At 43.5% G+C, this 19,849-nt stretch overlaps 3 protein-coding genes across 3 annotated transcripts; 2 read left to right on the plus strand and 1 right to left on the minus strand.

Moving 5' to 3' along the window:
- The first annotated feature begins 9,287 nt into the window (after positions 1–9,287).
- Positions 9,288–10,221, plus strand: LOC133382130 (olfactory receptor 13H1-like). Its single transcript, XM_061621792.1, is given in 2 exon segments — positions 9,288–9,710; positions 9,712–10,221. Coding segments are annotated over 2 exon segments (933 nt in total).
- A 2,149-nt stretch (positions 10,222–12,370) lies between these two features.
- Positions 12,371–13,303, plus strand: LOC133382137 (olfactory receptor 13H1-like). The gene has a single exon (XM_061621802.1). The coding sequence runs from the start codon at positions 12,371–12,373 to the stop codon at positions 13,301–13,303; it is 933 nt and encodes a 310-aa protein (XP_061477786.1).
- Positions 13,304–14,606: 1,303 nt separating this feature from the next.
- Positions 14,607–19,849, minus strand: LOC133382039 (1-phosphatidylinositol phosphodiesterase-like). Its single transcript, XM_061621697.1, has 2 exons — positions 19,774–19,849; positions 14,607–18,823 (listed from the first exon to the last, which is right to left on the minus strand). Exon 2 carries the CDS (start codon positions 18,804–18,806, stop codon positions 17,952–17,954), a length of 855 nt encoding a protein of 284 aa, XP_061477681.1. The 5' UTR covers positions 18,807–18,823; positions 19,774–19,849; the 3' UTR covers positions 14,607–17,951.

Raw genomic sequence — 19,849 nt, forward strand, 5'->3', positions numbered from 1 at the left:
TCCACTGCCCCACTGATATGGAGCCATCAGCCGCCACTGCCTGGCTTCAATCTGACACTTCTGCTGCTGTTGTTTCCACCCTGTGCCAAGATTCCTGGTACCTCCCCCCTCCCCTTCTGCCGCTTGGTAACTGGCAGTGATGTGTGGTGTCAGGAAGCAAGTTAAACAATACTCTATCCCACCTTCCTGGCTGCTATTGCTTCTAACCCCCACCCCAACCACATGCGTAATTAGGGTTTTAAACTCTGATTAAACATGTGGTTGGGAGAGGGAACAGAAGGAGATGCACACAGTGCAGTGTGCACAACCCCCCCCAACTCAATTGACTCTTAGATGAGTATCCTGAGTGGCTGTTCCATGGCTATAAATGTGTCTTAGAGGCTCAACAAAGTTCAAAGCAGAGAATTATACACTGCAGAGTAGCTGTGAGGAACCTTTGGCTCTCCAGATGTTGCTGAACAACAACTCCCATCAGCTCCAGCAAGCATAGCCAATGACCAGGAAAGATGGGAGTTGTAATTCAGCAACTTCTGGAGGGCCAGAGCTTCCCCACATCAGTTGTAAAGTAATGCTTTTCAGACTGGCATTTAATAGCTAGTGGTTAAATAAGTGGAAGATTATTCTGACTGTGTTGTTCAAACCTGTAAATCCTCATGAGTGTTCAAGACAGACCAAGATAGACATTCAAATAAATGCATACAACTATTATCAGTCTTGTATTATCTCCTTTTTTTTTCTCTCCCATGATATTGTTAGTTTTTATCATCTACAACAATGAAAGTGTGCTACATGTTTTGATGGATGTCCGTAGTGTGTTTCTCATAGTGTGTTTCTGATGTTCTGTACCCAACAACTTTCACCAGGGATGGTATATCTCCATTGTAGGGAACAGCCATTTTCTAATATTCAATATTCCTCAGAGATTTTATTTACGTATGCAAAAATAATTGCCCCCCAAAGAATGTGTGTTGGCATTGCCCACAAGGTAATGCACAGAAATGAGAGCTAATAGTTTGCAGTTCCCAGTTATGATCTCTCTGGGCCACCCATCTCTATCTCAGACATATTTCTCCAGCTGCCAACTTATTCTTTTTTTAAAAAAAGAAAATCAGACTTACCTACTCTTCACATGTGGATTTTGTGAGCATTAAATGATTTTAGTTATACTCTTAATCTTCATTATATGAGGGCCTAGATCTTAAAGGACTTAGAAAGGCTATGGGAGTAAATTGTCCAATATTCCTGAAGGATCCAGTCAGGCAGGACCCGTGTACCTACAGGAACCGAGTGAGCAGAAGCAGTTCTGAGATAAGGAACTTCAGCAAACAATGAACTTTTTGAACCAAATTGGACAGCCAAGCATAAATTTTCCTGGATATGAAACATGCAGTAACAATCTTCATGCTTTAAAAGATTGTGTATTGGTTGTATGGGGTATAAGATATGACTCCTGATCCACAGAAAGCTTAAAAACCAGCCGGTGGCTAAATTTTCATAGAAGCCCCCTTGGTTCTTCTTGCTCAACACATGCAGATCAGAGATGAAGCAGAAAGGGGGCATTGGGGATGGAGTCAACATGTGCACGTGTGCTCCCCCTACATGCGTTATCCCCCACATGCATTTACGGTAACACATGAATAGGGCTAGAAGCTGTTCTACAAGGGGGGGGGACCCACCATGGTTAAACCACAGTGAAAAGACCTAGTCACACTCATCAGGCAGCAAACCCATGACAATACATTTCCTGGAAGAAGAAAAATAAAATACAGAGGGGCTGCATGTCTAGTGTGGCATTGGACCTATAGTGAAATGACTTAGCCAGGAGGGGCCTTGGGGTTAGCCCCCCCATACATGCACTGTGAGCTTCTGAGTCCCAGCTCTCTAGAAGCAGCCCTTTGCACTGCCTCACCAGCCCAACCTGAAGCTCAGCAAAACCTCAGCAAGAGTCTCCAATGCAGACAAGCAGCTGCTATCAGAAATATGCTGAGAATTCTTCTTGATGGGCAAGCACCTCAAGGTACTCTCTGGATCTCTGTGTTTTGAAATGGATCCCTTGGATTGGTAGAGGCTAGGCAGAAATGGAAAAGAAATAAACAAAAATCACCTGAGAGGGAAATCAGCAACCTGGATGATGGGAAGATAATGATCTAATAGGTATCAGGTGCCCCCTCCCAGAGAGTCTTTTGGGTATAAATATAGGACCCCTAGATCAGGGAGATCAAGACTCAAAGTGACATCCAATTAAGCCTCCAGGGGTCTTGCAATCCCCCACTAGCCTCAACATCAGCTAGAAGAGAAACCAGCTTGAATAAAGAAGGAGCTGTAACCCCTCCCAGACAAGAGATCCTTGCTGTGCTGTTCATGAGGCTTCCAACCAACGAGAGAAATTGAAGAGAAGAGCACGGGGAGGGGGGGAGGCCAAGACCTGCTTGCCATTAGTTTCATTTTAGTGTTTTATTGCTTGCAAATGATGTAAACAGCTTGCTCTAATAAACCATTTAACATCTTCACCACCAGAAGTGTTCATTGCCCTGTTGAAATTTTGAACTAATTTGTCTTGTGCGTGGCTGGGGCTAGGCATTTGGCAATACAGTAGCTAAACTTTTGAATTTGCTCCTACAAGACCACCAACTGTCATGGCCCCATCGGAGGACTCATCAGATGAGGATGACTCAGGAGTAACAGCAGCAGACCCAGAAGCAGCAGACCCAGAAGGAGAAACGGAGGAAACTCCTGAGAACCCAGCTCCTTCTCCCCCTCAGCTGCAGAGCACCCCAGACACAGCTGAAGCCCTTCAGCCAGACGCAGCCAGTGAACAGGATACTCCCCCCTCACCTGCAGAACGTAGACAGCAGAAGGTCAGGCAGAAGAGGGGCAGGCCTGTCCACAAGGCCAAAATGCTGATGGCTCACACCTGCTGACAAACCTGCTCCTTAAAAGACAAACCTTGGGTTCAGCTTGTTGCTGACTACAACATCAGGCGTCGCTTTGTGTGTTTCCAGATTCCCTGAACCTTATCTTGGACTGACCCCTTGGCATTTGAACCCGGACCTCTACTGACCTCGCTTCTGGCTTGGCATGTAGGCTTGGAAAGGGCCTTGCCCTTATCATGCTTCATCCTCGTTAGCCTGGCAGATTTACAACCAGACTGCCAGCTAAGGACTTTCCCGCCCTGGTAAATACCCAGGAATTTCCAGCCCCCGCCTGCACTGCTGTCTCAGTGCAGAGCTGACACCAACTGAGATTGCTTTAAAAGGGTATCAGACATGCTCCCTCCTATAACAGAGATAGCATACTTCTGAATTAGAGATGGAAGGAACTGTCAGTTTCAGTTCTCTTGGTTTCCCATTTTTCCAATCTTAAATTCAGTTCTCCACATTTCTGCAGCAATTTCTGATTTTTTTAAAAAAGTTCCTCATGAAAATTCTTCAGCATTTTAGTGCAAATTTCTCCTAATAAACACATTTTTGTACGCTGTTTTGACAACGGTTCACATTTTTGCAAGCAATTTCTCCTAATATAATACATTGTGTATGTTATTTTCACTAATACAGTCATTCTATACACACTTTCCTCATATATATGCATTTTTGTAAACATTGGCTGGTTGGAGAACTGCATTGCAAAATTCAGATAAGTGTGACTTTGGAAGGATGGCTGTGTTTCGGTTGTTATATTGTTTCAGAAAGTTTTATAGATATGGTTTTAAAATGTGAACTGAAGTGAATTTCTCCCCCATCCTTACTCTGAATATTAGTTGCTGCGTTACAACAGGGGAGAGGATTCTTGTTGGCCTCTTTATGAGCTTCCTAGAGGCATCTAGTTGGCCATTGTGAGAAGCGGGATGGTGGACTACATAGGCTTTGGATCAGCTCTAACATTTTTATGTTCTTAGGATATCACAAATATATAGGTAAACCAATGCATAGAGGACCTTTAAGGTTATGTGAAGGTGTTGGTGCTGGATATAGAAATGAATGTAATCCCGCAGTGTGGGCTCCTACAGACTATTATGGGGCTGCCCGTCTGAAAGGGGCTGTTCACAGCAGAAGAGAGTGAGAAAAATGGATAAGATAAACTTCTAATCAGCATAAGAAACAGTGGTGTATTGGTCCCAGGCTGTGGAGGGTCACTGTCCCATTGGTTTTTTGGGTCTCAGCCAGGTACCTTCAGCCTGGCTCAGCCCTTCAGGGTGCCCAGGAAGTGCCTGCCACTCCTGTTGGCTGCACTCGCTGAGCTCCAGAAGTTGCCAGCTGGTGGGAGGCCTCTAAGGTGAGAAAGGAGAGATGGGAAGGAGGGAGGCTTTTGCTTGCACACACACCTGAGGAGAGGTAAGAAGTGCCACTGCCTTGTGCAGGATGAGCGAGTGCCCAGCCCCTTCACCTCGCATCATTCACTCAGTCGAGTCATGCTGCCCCAGGCAGTGGCAGCAGTGATGCCTCAGGCGCCTGTATTCTCTCTCTGCCATACCCCCCCCCATGCAATTGTAACTTAAAACAATGGAAATGAAGAACTGTTTTGTACATTATACTCTGGGACATTGTTGTGAAAGCCACTAATGTTCACACGCATTTAAAAAAAATAGCAGAAGAATGCACCTGTTGTTTCCTGCTTTGCTACGTATTTCACCACTCAGGCAATCCATTCAAAGCTTTCCCCCAAATCTCCCTGATGTGCAAATGGAAGGAAAGAAGTAGAAACATAAGTTGCAGTCCTAACCCCACTAACCTGGGAGTAAACCATTCAATTCAGTTTGCATTTAATGCTGAATCTATCAAATTCACACTTTCCAAAACAATGTGGGAAGCGAAACACAGCCATCCTTCAAAATTCACACTTATTCAAATTTTGCGATGCAGTTTGAATTTTGCAATGCACTTCCCCAATCAATGTGTACAAAAATGCATATATTAGGGGGAAATATGTTTATACCCATTTTTTGTGAAAATAATATACATATTAGTGAAAATAATATACAAAAATTCATTATATAAGGTGAAATTGCCTGCAAAGATGTGTACGTTAGTCAAAGATGCAGATAAAAATGTATTAGGAGAAATTTATACTAAAATGCTGAAGATTTTTCATAAGAACCAAAACTGACAGATTCTTCCATCCCTACCCATGGCTTATATTCATCTTTATAATGCTGTCCCCTATAAGCATTGCATTCACTCAGGGTCTGAAGAAGGGAGTGTTGAGTTCATCTCATAGATTCAGTCCAGCTGCTTTTCAGGTCCCTGTTGCATGCTGAGCCCACTGTATAGGTGATTGAAACAGAGTTCATCTAACAAGCTGTTCTACCCTTGGGACTGCCAGTCATACACTAGAGACATTAGCAAAGATGAAGCCAAACATTTAGAGGAGCTGGGCTGTGTTACAAGCCAGTCTGATTTGTAATGTACTCCAGCTACAGAGAGAAGCACATAAGAAAAGTCTTGCTGGATCAGGCCAGTGCCCCATTCAGTCCAGCATCCTGTTCTCACAGAGTCCAGCCAGATGCAGCTGGGCCCTCTGCTGCTCACTTTTAGATGGGCAATGAAGACTTCTATATTTCAGTGAGCTTTTGTCGATTGCTATCCTTGATTCTGTTCCTATTGCCTTTTGCAGTCTTTTAAAGTCTATTGCTGTCTTCATCGACACCTTGTGTTGTTTTGTTTATAGCTGTGCATTGTTTTGGTTTTGCTTGTAATCCACCTTGAATAATTGGTAGAAAGGCAGGGTCTAAATATTGAAAACATATAAACAAATAAATAAAATTAAAATAGTTGGTGGTAGCCTAAAAGGAGGCTCATCACCTGAAGGGAATCAAATGAAGTAAATACTCTTACTTCTCCACAGACACATTTCTCCATCCCACCCCATGCCTAACCCTAACCCTAAGTTTTACAAAGGTATGAAGGAATATTATTTTTAACCAAGTCTAAAAGTTTCAAACCCAGTAGCAAATATATATATATATATAATTTCAAATCCAGGAGCAAAAAAGATAATAAATTCTCGGGTAGAAGTTGTTTGCTATCATAATGTTATCTGTTTTGTGCAGTGTGGGGAAAAAAAAGATCATTCTAGTCACCAACTCATCATTTTCTTTTCATTTCATTTCATTCATGAATCACTTCTTATTGAACTTCCCAAAGCAAATGAAATGAAACGAAAATGATGAGTTGGTGACTAGAATGATCTTTTTTTCCCCCACACTGCACGAAACAGATAACATTATGATAGCAAACAACTTCTACCTGAGAATTTATCATCTTTTTTGCTCCTGGACCCTTCTCAGTTTGCCCAGGTGAGTCTTGAAGCAATATTGATCCTACCAACTGGTTGCCTGAGTACTCTCTGATCAATGCTGGGACTCTACCCCAGCAGCAGCTAGTGAGGAAGTGTGGGCGGAGTACTCTTGCTCTCCTAGCTTCTGAATGTGGTGGGTCTCTGCCCCTGACCAAGAGGGAGGGAAGGAAAGGAGAGATGTGGGGAGTTCGGCACAGTGCAATCCAGTGCTCCTGCCACCATGCACTGCACCACACTGAGCTCCCCATGATTTACTCCTCCCCATCTTGATCAGCAGCAATGACCCACGGCATTTGGAAGCTGGGAAAGCAAGGGCACCCCTCTTGCATCACTCGGAGAGTACAATGCTTATTGTGGCATCTAGCTTTCATGAGCTAGAGTCCAACTGGTCAAATTATTCTGATCAACAGCTTCTCTAGCCCACTGAATTCATATCATAGTCTGCTAGCCTTTCAGGATTGCTAGTCTTTTGGGTGTCACATGCTAGGCTGAAACAACAAATTCTCTGGAACTTGTCGCTTTGAGAAGATGTCATAGAATAGTGTGGTACTTTAAAGACTATGTGTATTTATCATGATATGAGCATTTGAACGCTGGACTCAAAAGGTTGTATATAACTGCCCTTCCGTTCATAAAAGGCTCTTTGATTCAGTGGAGGCTTCCATAAACACAAGGGTTGGAAGAAATTCTCACCAGTTCCCTCTTCCCCCTGCACCCCACCCCCAGATAAAAGCACCAGCGCTCAATACTACAACCCACAGTCTACTTCTTCCAATGTATATAGTGCAAGGTCAGGCAGCCTTTCAACATTAGGATATGACAGCCAAAATGCTATTTATTTGCTATTTATCTACATAGCCTTTAACCTGCTAAACATATCAATGCTGGCGGTGATTGCAAAGGTTAGTAGTTATGAGACAAGGTTGCCTCACCTCAAACAGCATATCGTAGAGCTAGGAAAGGTTCAGAAAAGGGCAATCTAAGTGGGGTTAGAGCAACTCCCCTATGAAGAAAGGTGACAACATTTGGGGCCTTTCAGTTTACAGAAAATATGAACGAGGGAGGACATGACTAAGATGTATAAGATTATGTGTGGTGAAGAGAAAATGGAGAGGAGTTTTTCTCCCTCTCCCAAGTTCTAAAACCCAGGGCTAGCTAATGCCACTGAATGTTGGCAGATTCAGGACAGAGAAAAGGAAATACTTCTTCACACCATGCATAGTTGAACGATGGAATTTGCTCCCTTGATGGCCACCAACTTGGATGTTTTTAAAAGAGGATTAAGCAGATGCATTGAGGGTAAGGTTATCAATGGCTGCTAGCTAGGATGGCTATATTCTACCTCTACTGTTGGAGGCTGTGTGCCTCTGAATACCTGTTGCTGGGAATCACAAGTGGGGAGGTCACTCTTGTAATTAGGTCCTGCCTGTGGGCATCTGATTGCCCACTGTGAGAACAGGATGCTGGATGACTAGGTGGGTCATTGGTGGATGACTAGGTGGGTCATTGGTCTGATCTAGCAGGGCTCTTCTTGTACTCTTATGTTAAATATTTGTTTTGCTGCTGTTCTGTCACATGTAAGTTGCTTTGAAAATGGGATTCATAATTCACTGAAATAAATGGAAAGGATTAAAGTCAGCCAACTGATATAGAAGGAGTATAGTTTAGAGAACCTTCTTTCACCGTTCCCACCCAAGAAGCAAGGCTAATTCCTTTACAGCAAAGCATCCTTCCCCCCCCCCACATAACATGTATATATCTTGTATCTTGGTTCATGGGAAAGTGTCACAAAAACACCAAGTGATGGCCTCAAGGTAGGACTTGAGTCCTGCCCCCCACTCAGCAGAATAAGCAGGAGGGACTTGAATGCAGCAGGCTAGATTATTGCATTTTGATGTGGAATAATGCCCCTTCCCATCTAAAGATGGAGGGGGGTGGGGAGTAAGATCATTAAGACCAGAGCCTAACATTTACCTAACTGCACCACAGAAGATACCATTGGAGTAAGTGGAATTGTCACTGAAATTTTGCCTATAGCAAAATCAGAATCAAACTTAGGGATTTTCCCCCAGGAAAAACATCCATGGCATTTTGAGGGAAGACCAAACAGAGTGTTGATAAGGTTGCCACCAGTTTCTGCCTGCGCTGAAATTCAAACTGAACATGGAGGTTCTTCCTCAAGTAAACATCTAAGGAATTTTGAGGAAAGCCAGGATTTTTCCAGGCAGGGATTCACACATTACAACTCTTCCCACTGTCCCCTGCCTATTCACCATAAAGGTTTGCTTCGCTATTGTTGGTTTATTTATTTGTGAGGCGTCTTCTTTGTGGTAGGTTTTTAAAAATCATTTTTATTGCTGCTGTTATTGTTATGTGATCATCGTTGTACATGTCCCTTTACAGAGTAAACTGTCAAGAGAGATCCCTACCCTGAGTAATTTACAACCTAGTTTTCAACAAAAAAGAAAAACCACAGTTTTGTTTATTAACAGATAAACTCTAGGAGAGGAAGGGAATCTTTACTTTCTCCTTATGTATAAACTAATCTGTGATGCTTGAAGTGTTTAAAGTGAATGCATTTTGGGAAGCGACTCCAAGGCCTCGTCTGTATACGTAGCAGAATGGGTTGGGAATTATGAGGTGGTGGAGTCCTGAAGTAGTAGGATGGGCTGCACCACTTTAGTCTTGAAGTAGGTCACATTTTTAATGCACCCCTGAATATATATATAACTTCCTACAGAGGGAAAACTAGTACAGCAAAGAGCAGGTTAGGCAAGAACCTTCTTCCTTGACATACTCACATTTGCAGGAAGCTTTTATAAATGTGAGTGAGCATTAAAATGGCACACTTACATAAGTGGTACAGTCCACTCTACCACCTCAGGATTCTGCCACCTCATTCAGATGAATGAGTAGACCATGACATGAAATTCTGCAACAACATATTAATACTTATTTCTTGTATCATCTACAGAGAACACACTGAAGATAGCATGGAGGAAAATAATGACACAGCGGTGGCTGAGTTCATCTTGCTTGGACTATCTGGTTACCCCAAGGCCCAGGCAGTGATGTTTGCAGTTTTCCTAGTGGTCTACCTTGTAACACTCCTAGGCAATGGCCTCATGGTTGTCTTGATCATCGTTAGCCCTCTCTTGCACACTCCTATGTATTTCTTCCTCAGCAACCTTTCCTTCTTGGACATGTTCTATACCACCTGCAGTGTTCCACAGATGCTGGTCAACTGCTTCGCCCACCGACCCACCGTTTCCTTTGTGGGGTGCCTAGCTCAGATGTACATCACCCTCTTCCTCGGCATAGCAGAGTGTTTCTTGCTGGCTGTCATGGCCTATGACCGCTTTGCTGCTGTCTGCAGCCCTTTGCATTATACCCTCATCATGAGCAGGGAGACTCTGCATTCAGCTGGCAGCCACATCTTGGGCTTTTGCCTTGCTGTTGACCCTTATTGCAGTGGTGTTGCAGTCAACATGTTTTTGTGGTCACAACATCATCAACCATTTCACCTGTGAGCTGCAGGCTTTTCTGAAAGTGGCCTGCTCCAACACAAGACTTAATGACATGCTCATTGTGGCCAACAGCTTTTTTGTCCTCATCATGCCCTTCTGCTTCATCTTGGTGACATACGGGCGCATCGCCCTGGCCGTGATGCACATCAAGTCAGCCAAGGGGCAGAGCAAGGCCTTTTCTACTTGTGGCTCCCATGTGCTTGTGGTCACCGTCTTCTACTGCTCAGCCATGTCTATGTATTTACACCCACAGGGCAAGGTTTCCTCCAATCGTGACAAAATGATCTCTGTGTTCTATGGGGCAGTGACCCCTATGCTAAACCCCCTGATTTACAGCCTGAGAAATAAGGATGTAAAGGGAGCCTTTTGGAGACTGCTCGGAGGGAAAATACCTGAATGAAGAGTATATATATTTTGGCTATTGGTCTGAATATCTATGTAAGATTATTTTAGCATCAGGCTTGCAGAATCTTCTGTACAAGGAGCATAGGCCCTTTCCTCTTCAGAAATCTTATAATCTGTTGGATTTGCATTATGTCCTGGCATTTGTCATTTATGTCTTTGTTATCAACAATGCCTAAGTGCTCTGATGTCTGGAGATCTGCTTTAGAGTAATGGATAGCATGTAGACCAAGGACTGGAGATATAAGGGTTCTCCTCTGTGCTCAGCAATGAAGCTCACTGAATTACCTATGACCATTTACTCCAGCAGGAGGGAATCTTTTTTCAGCCTGGGGGCTACATTCCTTCTGAGCAACCATTCAGGGAGCCCATGCCAGCGGTGGGTGGGGCCAAAGCAAAAGTGGGTGGAATAATGCATGTAAATGTTTCCTTTCTATAGTAGGCTAATTTTTACCCGCACTCACACACCCTTCTCTATCCTCCATCCAGACAAAAAAAAAAAATGGCAAAAAGCAAAGTTCAAAGACACATTCCAGCCAGGCAAAAATACTCAAGGATGGTACAAAGCTGGTCCAGTGAGAGGTTGTCCAGGGAAGAGTCCCAAATGCCAAATAAGTCCTCACCCCTGAGATTTACTCTTTCTGTCAGGATCAGGCTACATGTTTATTTAAAATATTTCTATCCCGCCCTTCTACCCTATAATAGGGCACTCAGGGCGGCTTACAATAAAATCGAGCACGTACATAATAAAATTGTACGCAATAAAAATCACAAAAACATTAAAATAAATTAAAATACATAAAATGCAATTAAAATAACACACACACACACACATGCATATATAGGGAGTGGTACTGAAGATTTTTGTTAGTCATGCCCATTACTTTCATCAGGTGTACTCCAAGCGTGACTAATGACACAATTCAATGAAAACTGTTTGCATCAATGCAGCGCTCCAGCCAAGTTTTTGTGAAAACATATGACATCCATTGTTCTCAGAGAAACTGCTTTGCAAAAAGGTGTCTATTATGCAAAACTGAACACAGAAATGTGAAAGTTAGGATAAATGTACACTAAAACACTGATGAATTTTCATGAATGCTTTTTTTTAATGCAAACCGATGTGGCAATGTGGAGAACTGAACTTAAAAGTAGGAAAATGAGAAACTGAGGGAAACCAAAACTGGCAGATACACCCATTCCTAGTTACAGTCCTTCATGTGACAAGGAACCCTGCATGTTCAAAGATCCTGATCACGGGGAGGATGGTGATGTTCAGTGTTCTTCAATGGTCCCTTCAGACCGTCCCACTCAATGTGGGAAAGTCAGCAGTGGCCCAGGTGGCAGGTGCAGACCCATTAGTCTTCCACACATACAAGTTAACAAGACCTGAACAGAGTTTATGCTGAGAGTGTAATTTTATATCTGCTTAGTGGTTAAGGTGTTGGACTACGACCTGGGGGACCAGGATTCAAATCCCCACATAGCCATGAAGCTCACTGGGTGACCTTGGGCCACTCACTGCCTCTCAACCTCATGAAAACTCTATTCATAGGGTCGCCATACGTTGGAATCGACTTGAAGGCAGTACATTTACATTTTACACCTCAGAGTAAGCTCCATTGCACTGAATGGGACTTACCTCTCTGAATCAACATGCATAGGATTGCACTGTTAATGTCTTTAAAGTAAAGCTTATTACAGCTAACTATGTTAGCTGTAACAAAGCAAGGACTTCAGGAATATGCTATGTGGAGGGGGGGAGGAAATGGAAATTTATATTGATAACTCAATATAAAGAAAACAAAATCACTTAAAAACCCAGACATCAAGTATTTGCTCCCTCATCAGTTTAGTTGGTCTGAATTTATGACAGATTTTGCTGAACATTTACATCATGTGAAAATTCAGGGGGGGAAGAAAGAGGGAGATAACTGATAATCAACATGTAAACAACAGGAACAAAACAGGTTGTCCTTATAGCTTTATTTGGCAAGTAACTTGGCAAAAGCACAAAAGTCTTATGATTTTGAATCACTCAACTTATCTTCGCTCATCAGTCATAGCCCCTTAAAGAAAAAAAATCATCATCCTTTTTCTTTCCCCAGCACATCAGCCAGAAGTTTTCCCCAGAAGATGCAGAGACCATGGGCAACAACAGTGACACTGTGGTGACGGAATTTATTTTGCTTGGCCTCTCCAACTACCCAGTGGCTCAGGCTGTATTCTTCTGGATCATCTTGACAGTCTACCTCATCAACCTGATTGGGAACGGGCTGATGGTTGTCCTGATTGTGACTGATCCCCACCTGCACACCCCAATGTACTTTTTCCTCAGCAATCTCTCCTTCCTGGACATTTGCTACACTAGTACGGGCGTCCCACAAGCCTTGGTTACCTCCACCACAGAGAGGACCACCATCTCATTCATGGGCTGCATGGCCCAAATCCACATTAGTCTATATTTTGGGACCACAGAATGCATCCTCCTGGCTGTCATGGCATACGACCGCTTTGTGGCCATATGCAGCCCATTACACTACACCCTGGCCATGAACTGGAGAGTGTGTGTCCAGCTAGTAGCTGGGACATGGGGCAGTGGCCTTATCTTGACTCTCATCCCTACGGCAATCGGGCCAAAGCAGTTCTGCGGCTCCAACATCATCAATCACTTCACCTGCGAGGCGCAGACTGTTGGCAAGCTGAATTGTGCTGACACCCATCTCAATGACATCATCTCTTTCATAAACACAGTGGTTGTTCTCATTGTCCCCTTTGTTTTCATCTTGATGACATACCTGCGTATTGACTTGGCTCTGTGGCAGATGCATTCCACTAAGGGGCGGAGTAAGGCCTTTTCTATCTGTAGTTCCCATCTGGCTGTAGTCAGCACCTTCTATGGCTCAGCCATGGTCATGTACCTTCAACCAAAATCTAAATATGCCTCAGACAGGGACAAGATTATCTCTGTTCTCTATGGAGCAGTGACTCCTATGCTGAACCCTCTGATATACAGCCTGAAGAATAAAGATGTCAAAGGTGCTCTGATGAAACTGCTTGGGAAGAAAATGTTGAAATAATCCACCAGTCTCAGAAATTCAAATGTATTTATTCATGTCCTGCCGACTTTCTATTAACTCTCTACCTCTACCTTAAATACCCTTCACAGGGGAACAACTGGAGAGAACTATTGCCCTCATCTTTTGCTTATGGGCCTCCAAGAATTATCTGGTTAGCCATTATAAGGAAAAAGATGCTGGAATAGATAGGCCTTTGGTCTGATCATGCAGAGCTCTTCTTGTGTTCTTACCCGTCTGCATGCCATGTTCTGCATCTTTGGCTCCTCTTTAATTTTGTGTCCATAATACAACCTTTAATGAGTGAGTTGATTTATTTCTTTAGCAGACACATACGTGTTAAATTGAATGGCTCATGATGTCCAGCTCCTGATTACTGGTTTTGATGTTCTGGTGATTCTGTTGTGTGTAGGGCTGCCATTTTTAATGGGAACCTGTGCCATTGACAGCAGCTTGATTGGCACATGGCATTTATTTATTCATTATTAAATTTATATCCCACTCTTGCTCCTTGAAGAACCCCAGGGTGACAACAAAAATACTAAAAGCACTCTAAAATATCTTAAAAACAAAAGACTTTAAAACATATTAAAACAAAACTTTTTTAAAATGGTAGAAAATGATAATGCTTGTGAGCATGCAGTAAGAAGTATCCACTGCTGGCTTCTGTAGTTCAAGCTGTTGTTAAAGGTACAGCAGCGGGCCCTTTATTCTTGGTTAGCTGGCAACCCTAATTTTGTACACTATATACATGAACTCTAATCCTGCTGCTCATCTTTAATGTGTATTTATTTATTCATTCACTATTTAATTTTTATTCCACCCTTCCTCCCAGTAGGAGCCCAGGGTGGCAAACAAAAGCACTAAAAACACTTTAAAACATCATAAAAACAGACTTTAAAATACCTTAAAATAAAACATATTTTAAAACATGCTTTAAAAATATCTTCTTTTAAAAAAAAGAAAAGGGTTAAAAACATATTGAAAAGCAATTGCAACACAAATGCAGACTGGGATAAGGTCTCTACTTAAAAGGCTTGTTGAAAGAGGAAGGTCTTCAGTAGGCGCCGAAAAGATAATAGAGATGGCACCTGGCTAATATTTAAGGGGAGGGAATTCCAAAGGGTAGGTTTGTTTATTTATTTATTGCACTTGTATACCACCCCATAGCCAAAGCTCTCTGGGTGGTTTACAGCAATCAAAAACATTAAAACAAATATACAATTTAAAACACATATTTTAAAAACAATTTAAAACACAATTTTAAAATTTAAAACAAAATAAAAACAATTTAAAACACATGCTAAAATGCCTGGGAGAAGAGGAAAGTCTTGACCTGGTGCCAAAAGGATAACAGTGTTGGTGCCAGGCGCACCTTGTCATACAGAACATTCCATAATTTGGGGGCCACCACTGAGAAGGCCCTCTCCCTTGTTGACACCCTCCGAGCTTCCCTTGGAGTAGGCACCCGGAGGAGGGCCTTTGATCTTGAACGTAGTGTACGGGTGGGTTTGTATTGGGATAGGCGTTCCATCAGGTATTGTGGTCCCAAGCCGTGTAAGGCTTTATAGGTCAAAGCCAGCACCTTGAATCGAGCTCGGAAACATACAGGCAGCCAATGCAAGCAGGCCAGAATCGGTTTGATATGTTCGGACCGTCTGGTCCCTGTTACCAATCTGGCCGCTGCATTTTGCACAAGCTGCAGTTTCCGAACCCTCTTCAAAGGCAGCCCCACGTAGAGTGCATTGCAGTAATCTAATTTGGAGGTTACCAGAGCATGGACAACTGAAGCCAGGTTATCCCTGTCCAGATAGGGACGTAGTTGGGCCACCAACCAAAGTTGGTAGAAGGCACTCCATGACACCGAGGCTACCTGAGCCTCAAGTGACAGAGATGGTTGTAGGAGAACCCCCAAGCTATGAACCTGCTCCTTCAGGAGGAGTGCAACCCCATCCAGGACAGGTTGGACATCCACCATCCGGTCAGAAGAACCACCCACTAGCAGCATCTCAGTCTTGTCTGGATTGAGCATGTCTGGCGCTGGCCCTGATTAGTGAAACTAACATACAAAAATTGCTGTATACCATCCAGAGAGCTTATGCTATGGGGCGGTATATAAATGTTATAAATAAATAAATACATTATATTAGGGAAATGGCTTGCAGAAATGTGTACATTAGTCAAAACTTCATCCAAAAATGTGTTTAGTAGGAGAAATTCTTACTAAACTGTTGGCGAATTTTCATGAGGATTTTTTAAAAAAAGAATCTGCCAATTACTGCGGAAATGTGGAGAACCAAATTTAAGATTAGAAAAATGTGAAACGGACATCCTTAAATGTAAGATGCAGGTGTGGCCTGAATCAGGCCTTGAGGGTCTGTTGCACAAAAGCTGAAATCCTGTTGGCCCATGCACGCACTGTCTAAGCTAGGGGTGGGCTGAAAGTAGATCAGGATCTGCTGGTAGATCTCTGGGTGATTTGAAATAGATTGGCAAGGGTTTCTGACTCTCAATTGTTTAACAACAGCAACAACAACATAACTCCCTCTCCCACTAAATTATACTGCTAAAACAAAGAAAACTGGGAAGGAAGGAGGTGTGTGAAGGAGACCAGGAGTGGATTTTTCTATAAAAGGACTGAATGCTCAGCTCAGTTCCTAATTCTATGTCTTTTGCCTTTGGCTCTGGCTAGTGGAGTGTGGAGTTCTAGTAAACAATAAAGTATATCCCACAAGCCTAAAGTCTGCCCACCCCTGGTCTAAGCCCTGAAAAACACAAAGGAATGTGGGAAGCTGCTTTATACTAGGTCAGACTAATGGGCCATCTAACCTAGTATAGCAACACTGACCAGCAGCAGTTCTCCAAGGTTTCCAGACACTAGGACTCTTTCCCAACTCTACCTAGAGATGCCAGGGATTGAACCTGGGAGCTTCTGCATGCAAAGCATGTGCTCTCTACCATTGAGCGACAGTCTCGTTCCCCTTAGAGCACTTCACTCAACTTCATGTTAATAGCAAATGTCAGTACACAGAAGTCTAAGCCAAATGGACCATCAATCATGTTGGAATATGTGGTTCAACTCCAACTTGTAGATTGAGGCTGCATGGGGTTAAAAAGGGTAGCTAGAGAGGAGACCTCCTGCTTGCTAGGCTAATACCTGTCCTTTGATCTCCTGCAGTCTCTCCCTTCCTGCTAGACTGATATGCAAAGGATGTTGACCACCTTCCTCCTTCTTTCTCTTGAGAGGGAGAGCAGACATATTCTTTTTGTCTCTTCCTTTCCTCCAGGCATGAGGGCAAACTCTAGGCTTAGTGTTTGCATCTCCAACTTAGCTAGTTGGCTAGATGTAGAACTCTTTCCTATCAAGTATGTATTTCCAGAATAAAGTAGTTATTTCTTATTTTAAAGCTTAAAGTCTCTGTCTGACTAATTTGCAGGGAAGGTATAATCTTTAGCAAAGATTCAAACACACATAAGGGCTCACTCAGTCTCTCCATTCCCAATTTTGCCACTCTCCAACAGATCAGACCTACAATTCAGTAGTAAAGTAATAATTGACAAAACAAAGGGATTCTGAGCACCCGGGATAATCATTCACAGCCTACCCCACAAATATCTGTGATTAAGAGCAGGTCCTTCTTAACCTGAATTCTAGTTTGGACCTCTGTACTATTACGACAGGTGCTCTTGGGAACCTGAGTGTGTGAACTTGCCACACACATGTCCTATGAAACACACCTCCTCGAGAGGAGGGGGATCTTTCGCTATGGATAAAACAAGCACTTTGCCCTGAAGTGTGCCTAAATGGTGCATGTATAACCCAAGAAATGCAGGTCCAAACCAGCTTCCTTTTATTGAGAGAAAAGAGCAAAGTAGTATTACAAAATTACTGGCTGCATGGCAGCATTAATCATTAATATCCTAACCCATTCATAACTTTAAACTAAAGAGATCAAAGGACCCTATTACTATAAAGAGTGAAAGATAGGAGAGATTACTTATCCTAGGCCCAGGAGTGGACAGTTGAATACAGCTGGAGTGATGTGTAAGAGCTCTGACCCAAAATCAGAAAGGAATCTGTTTGCCTCAAGGCTTGGGCCAAGGCTCAGACTCCCTTCTTGGTTCCATTCCTGCAGTCCTGCATTGAGAACGTTCTTACATGTGTTGGAGTTCAGATCGCCATATGCCCCCCCCTTCCTGGATTCAAGCTTCTTTTCAAAATACTTTTTTTCTCTCCCCCTCCCTGCACAGGAGGGTCTGGGTATGAGGTGATTTTGTGTGTGTCTATGTGTGTGTGTGTATGTTTCTTGCTGACCCTGAGAAACTCATGCTACTTTTTGAACAATGGGATGATTCTGCTGTGCATGAGGGAAATCGGCCAAGGAGAAGATGGCATTTATTCCAGTTTCTCTTGGTTATTTTTGTTACTTTCAAAATGGCTTTGTTGTCCTTTACACCGTACCTTAGGAACGCATAACCAGCAAATACAAAGGGGAGTGGGTGGGAATTTCAGTCGGCAGGCTCCAGGGCCTTCAACCTCATAACAGTACCTCTCTCAACAAAAACTAACTGCCACACAGCAGCTCAAGCTAACATGCTGACTATTCTGGAATCTTCATTCCTTTTGTAGCTTTGTGCCATCACAAAGCAGCTAAGCAGTTGTGCAGCCACTCCCCATCTCCAAGTTACTCTCCACAATGATGCGAATCAGTCCTGTGCCAGGAAAATCCATGATCACCACACCCCAACGCACAGTTTCCCCGGCCCGAGCCCTCAGATGCTCATAGCATCGCGGGTTGATGTCTTTGGCTAGTTCCTCAGGGTTGGTGAAAAGCCCATTACCAGAGCAAAAGGTAAGGTGCAGGATAGCTAGGTCGCCGGTGGTTGCCACACCAAGGTGCTCCTTAACCCGGTCCCATTTACGCTCTGCAGAGAGAACATGCCAAGCATCGCCAACTTTCAATTCCTCATGCGGCACTCCCAGCACCTCTTCCTCCAGTTCCTCCAAGATGACAACCTTCCCCCGTGCCTGTCCTAAGGTGGGAATGGTTTCCTTTGCCCAAACACGACCCTGGCCTTCTTCTTCCAGATACTGTCGCAAACGGGGGGCAAAGGCTTCATTGGGAATCATTGGGAGTTCCTCTTTGACCCTCATAAGTACTGTTTCCCATGGGTGCTCCTCAAGAAAGCCCAAGGTCTTTTTCAGGACTTCAGAGAAATCAGCCTCCTGGAAAGTGTTGACATGGTAGATAAGGAAATGGCCACCTTCTAGTTTACAGCGGATATCCAGAAAGCGCACACCGGCAGCCAGCTGAGCCTCAAGAGGCCAGCTCTGACAACGGATCTTTGAGTTGCCAAACAGGCTCATGGAGTCATGGGTGCCAGGGACTGAGATTCTGGAAAGGGAAAGATGGCCAGGTAAATCTGACATCCAGTCAGGGAGGGTAGTGGAGGGCCAGGGAGTGTTGTCAAATGCTTCTGTTTGCTCTCGATGTTCAGTTTCCATGGTGCAAATGGACTCACCTGCAAGGGACAGGATAGCAAACATGTCATTTGTTCAGAGCTTTCTGCAGTGATATTAGGCAGCTGAGAATTTGAGACACAAATGTCAATCATTTGTGTTAAATTCTAAAAATACAGTGAAGATATTTACATACTGCCTGTAATGCTGGCATGCCCACGTGGAGTATAATAAAACACAATACAAAAATATACCCAGACAAAAGCCGTTAAAACCCAATCCAATCACGCAGTCAATAAGAATACTTACCGAATTCTACAGCAGCCAGCAAAGACCATGCCATGGTGAACAATAAATTGTTTTCTGCATGCACCAAAATGGTATCAGAGTTGGTGCATGCCTTATTTCAGGGGGGGGGAGCATTCCAGAGTGCTGATCCTTATTAGCAAAAATATAAGCGCTCATGTCTATGAGGGGGGTGTCAGCAGACTCAGGGAACCTTAAGATTTGCTGCAGTACAAATAATCTTTAGGAGGGGAACACTCTCAAGGAAACCCAAAAAAAGCCCAAAGAGGAGTTAGACTAAGCATGCACAGTGAGCATGGAACACTGACTTTCTGTTGGAAGGGAGAGTAGAAAACCAGGAGGGGATGAGGAATGGAATGAAGTGGTTGGAATCCTGACCACTTTGCACTGCCACATTTTGTTGCAGGTTCCACTGGCAGATACTAACCGCTAGTCTTTATGTAGCCATAATGGCATCACTCGCACTCAAGACGGAAGTATATCAGCATGTTTAGGGGAACCCAGATTTGCAGAAATACAAAACAAAATCCCTAAAAAAAATCAGTGAGGACTGAGCATGCTAAGTGACAGTCTGGGGCAGATATGGGAAACAAGAGGGGAGGGGAGTAGGATGGGAAGGATGGGTTGGGAGCATTCCAGGCTGTAGCATTTTGTTACATGTCCCACTTGTTCTATAATCAAACCCTTCTGTCCCAGGCCCACTTACTTGCTTCAGAATTACGTTCCTCTCCTGTCTGTCTCACTTCAACCAAACATCAGAGTTTGGACTTAATTGCTAAGGT

The sequence above is a fragment of the Rhineura floridana genome, chromosome 3 (assembly GCF_030035675.1).
Source record: "Rhineura floridana isolate rRhiFlo1 chromosome 3, rRhiFlo1.hap2, whole genome shotgun sequence".
NCBI lineage: Eukaryota > Metazoa > Chordata > Lepidosauria > Squamata > Rhineuridae > Rhineura > Rhineura floridana.

Bases quoted from the DNA above. Each gene is read 5' to 3' on its own strand.
- LOC133382137 (XM_061621802.1), top strand. From the start codon at position 12,371: ATGGGCAACAACAGTGACACTGTGGTGACGGAATTTATTTTGCTTGGC.
- LOC133382039 (XM_061621697.1), bottom strand. From the start codon at position 18,806: ATGGAAACTGAACATCGAGAGCAAACAGAAGCATTTGACAACACTCCC.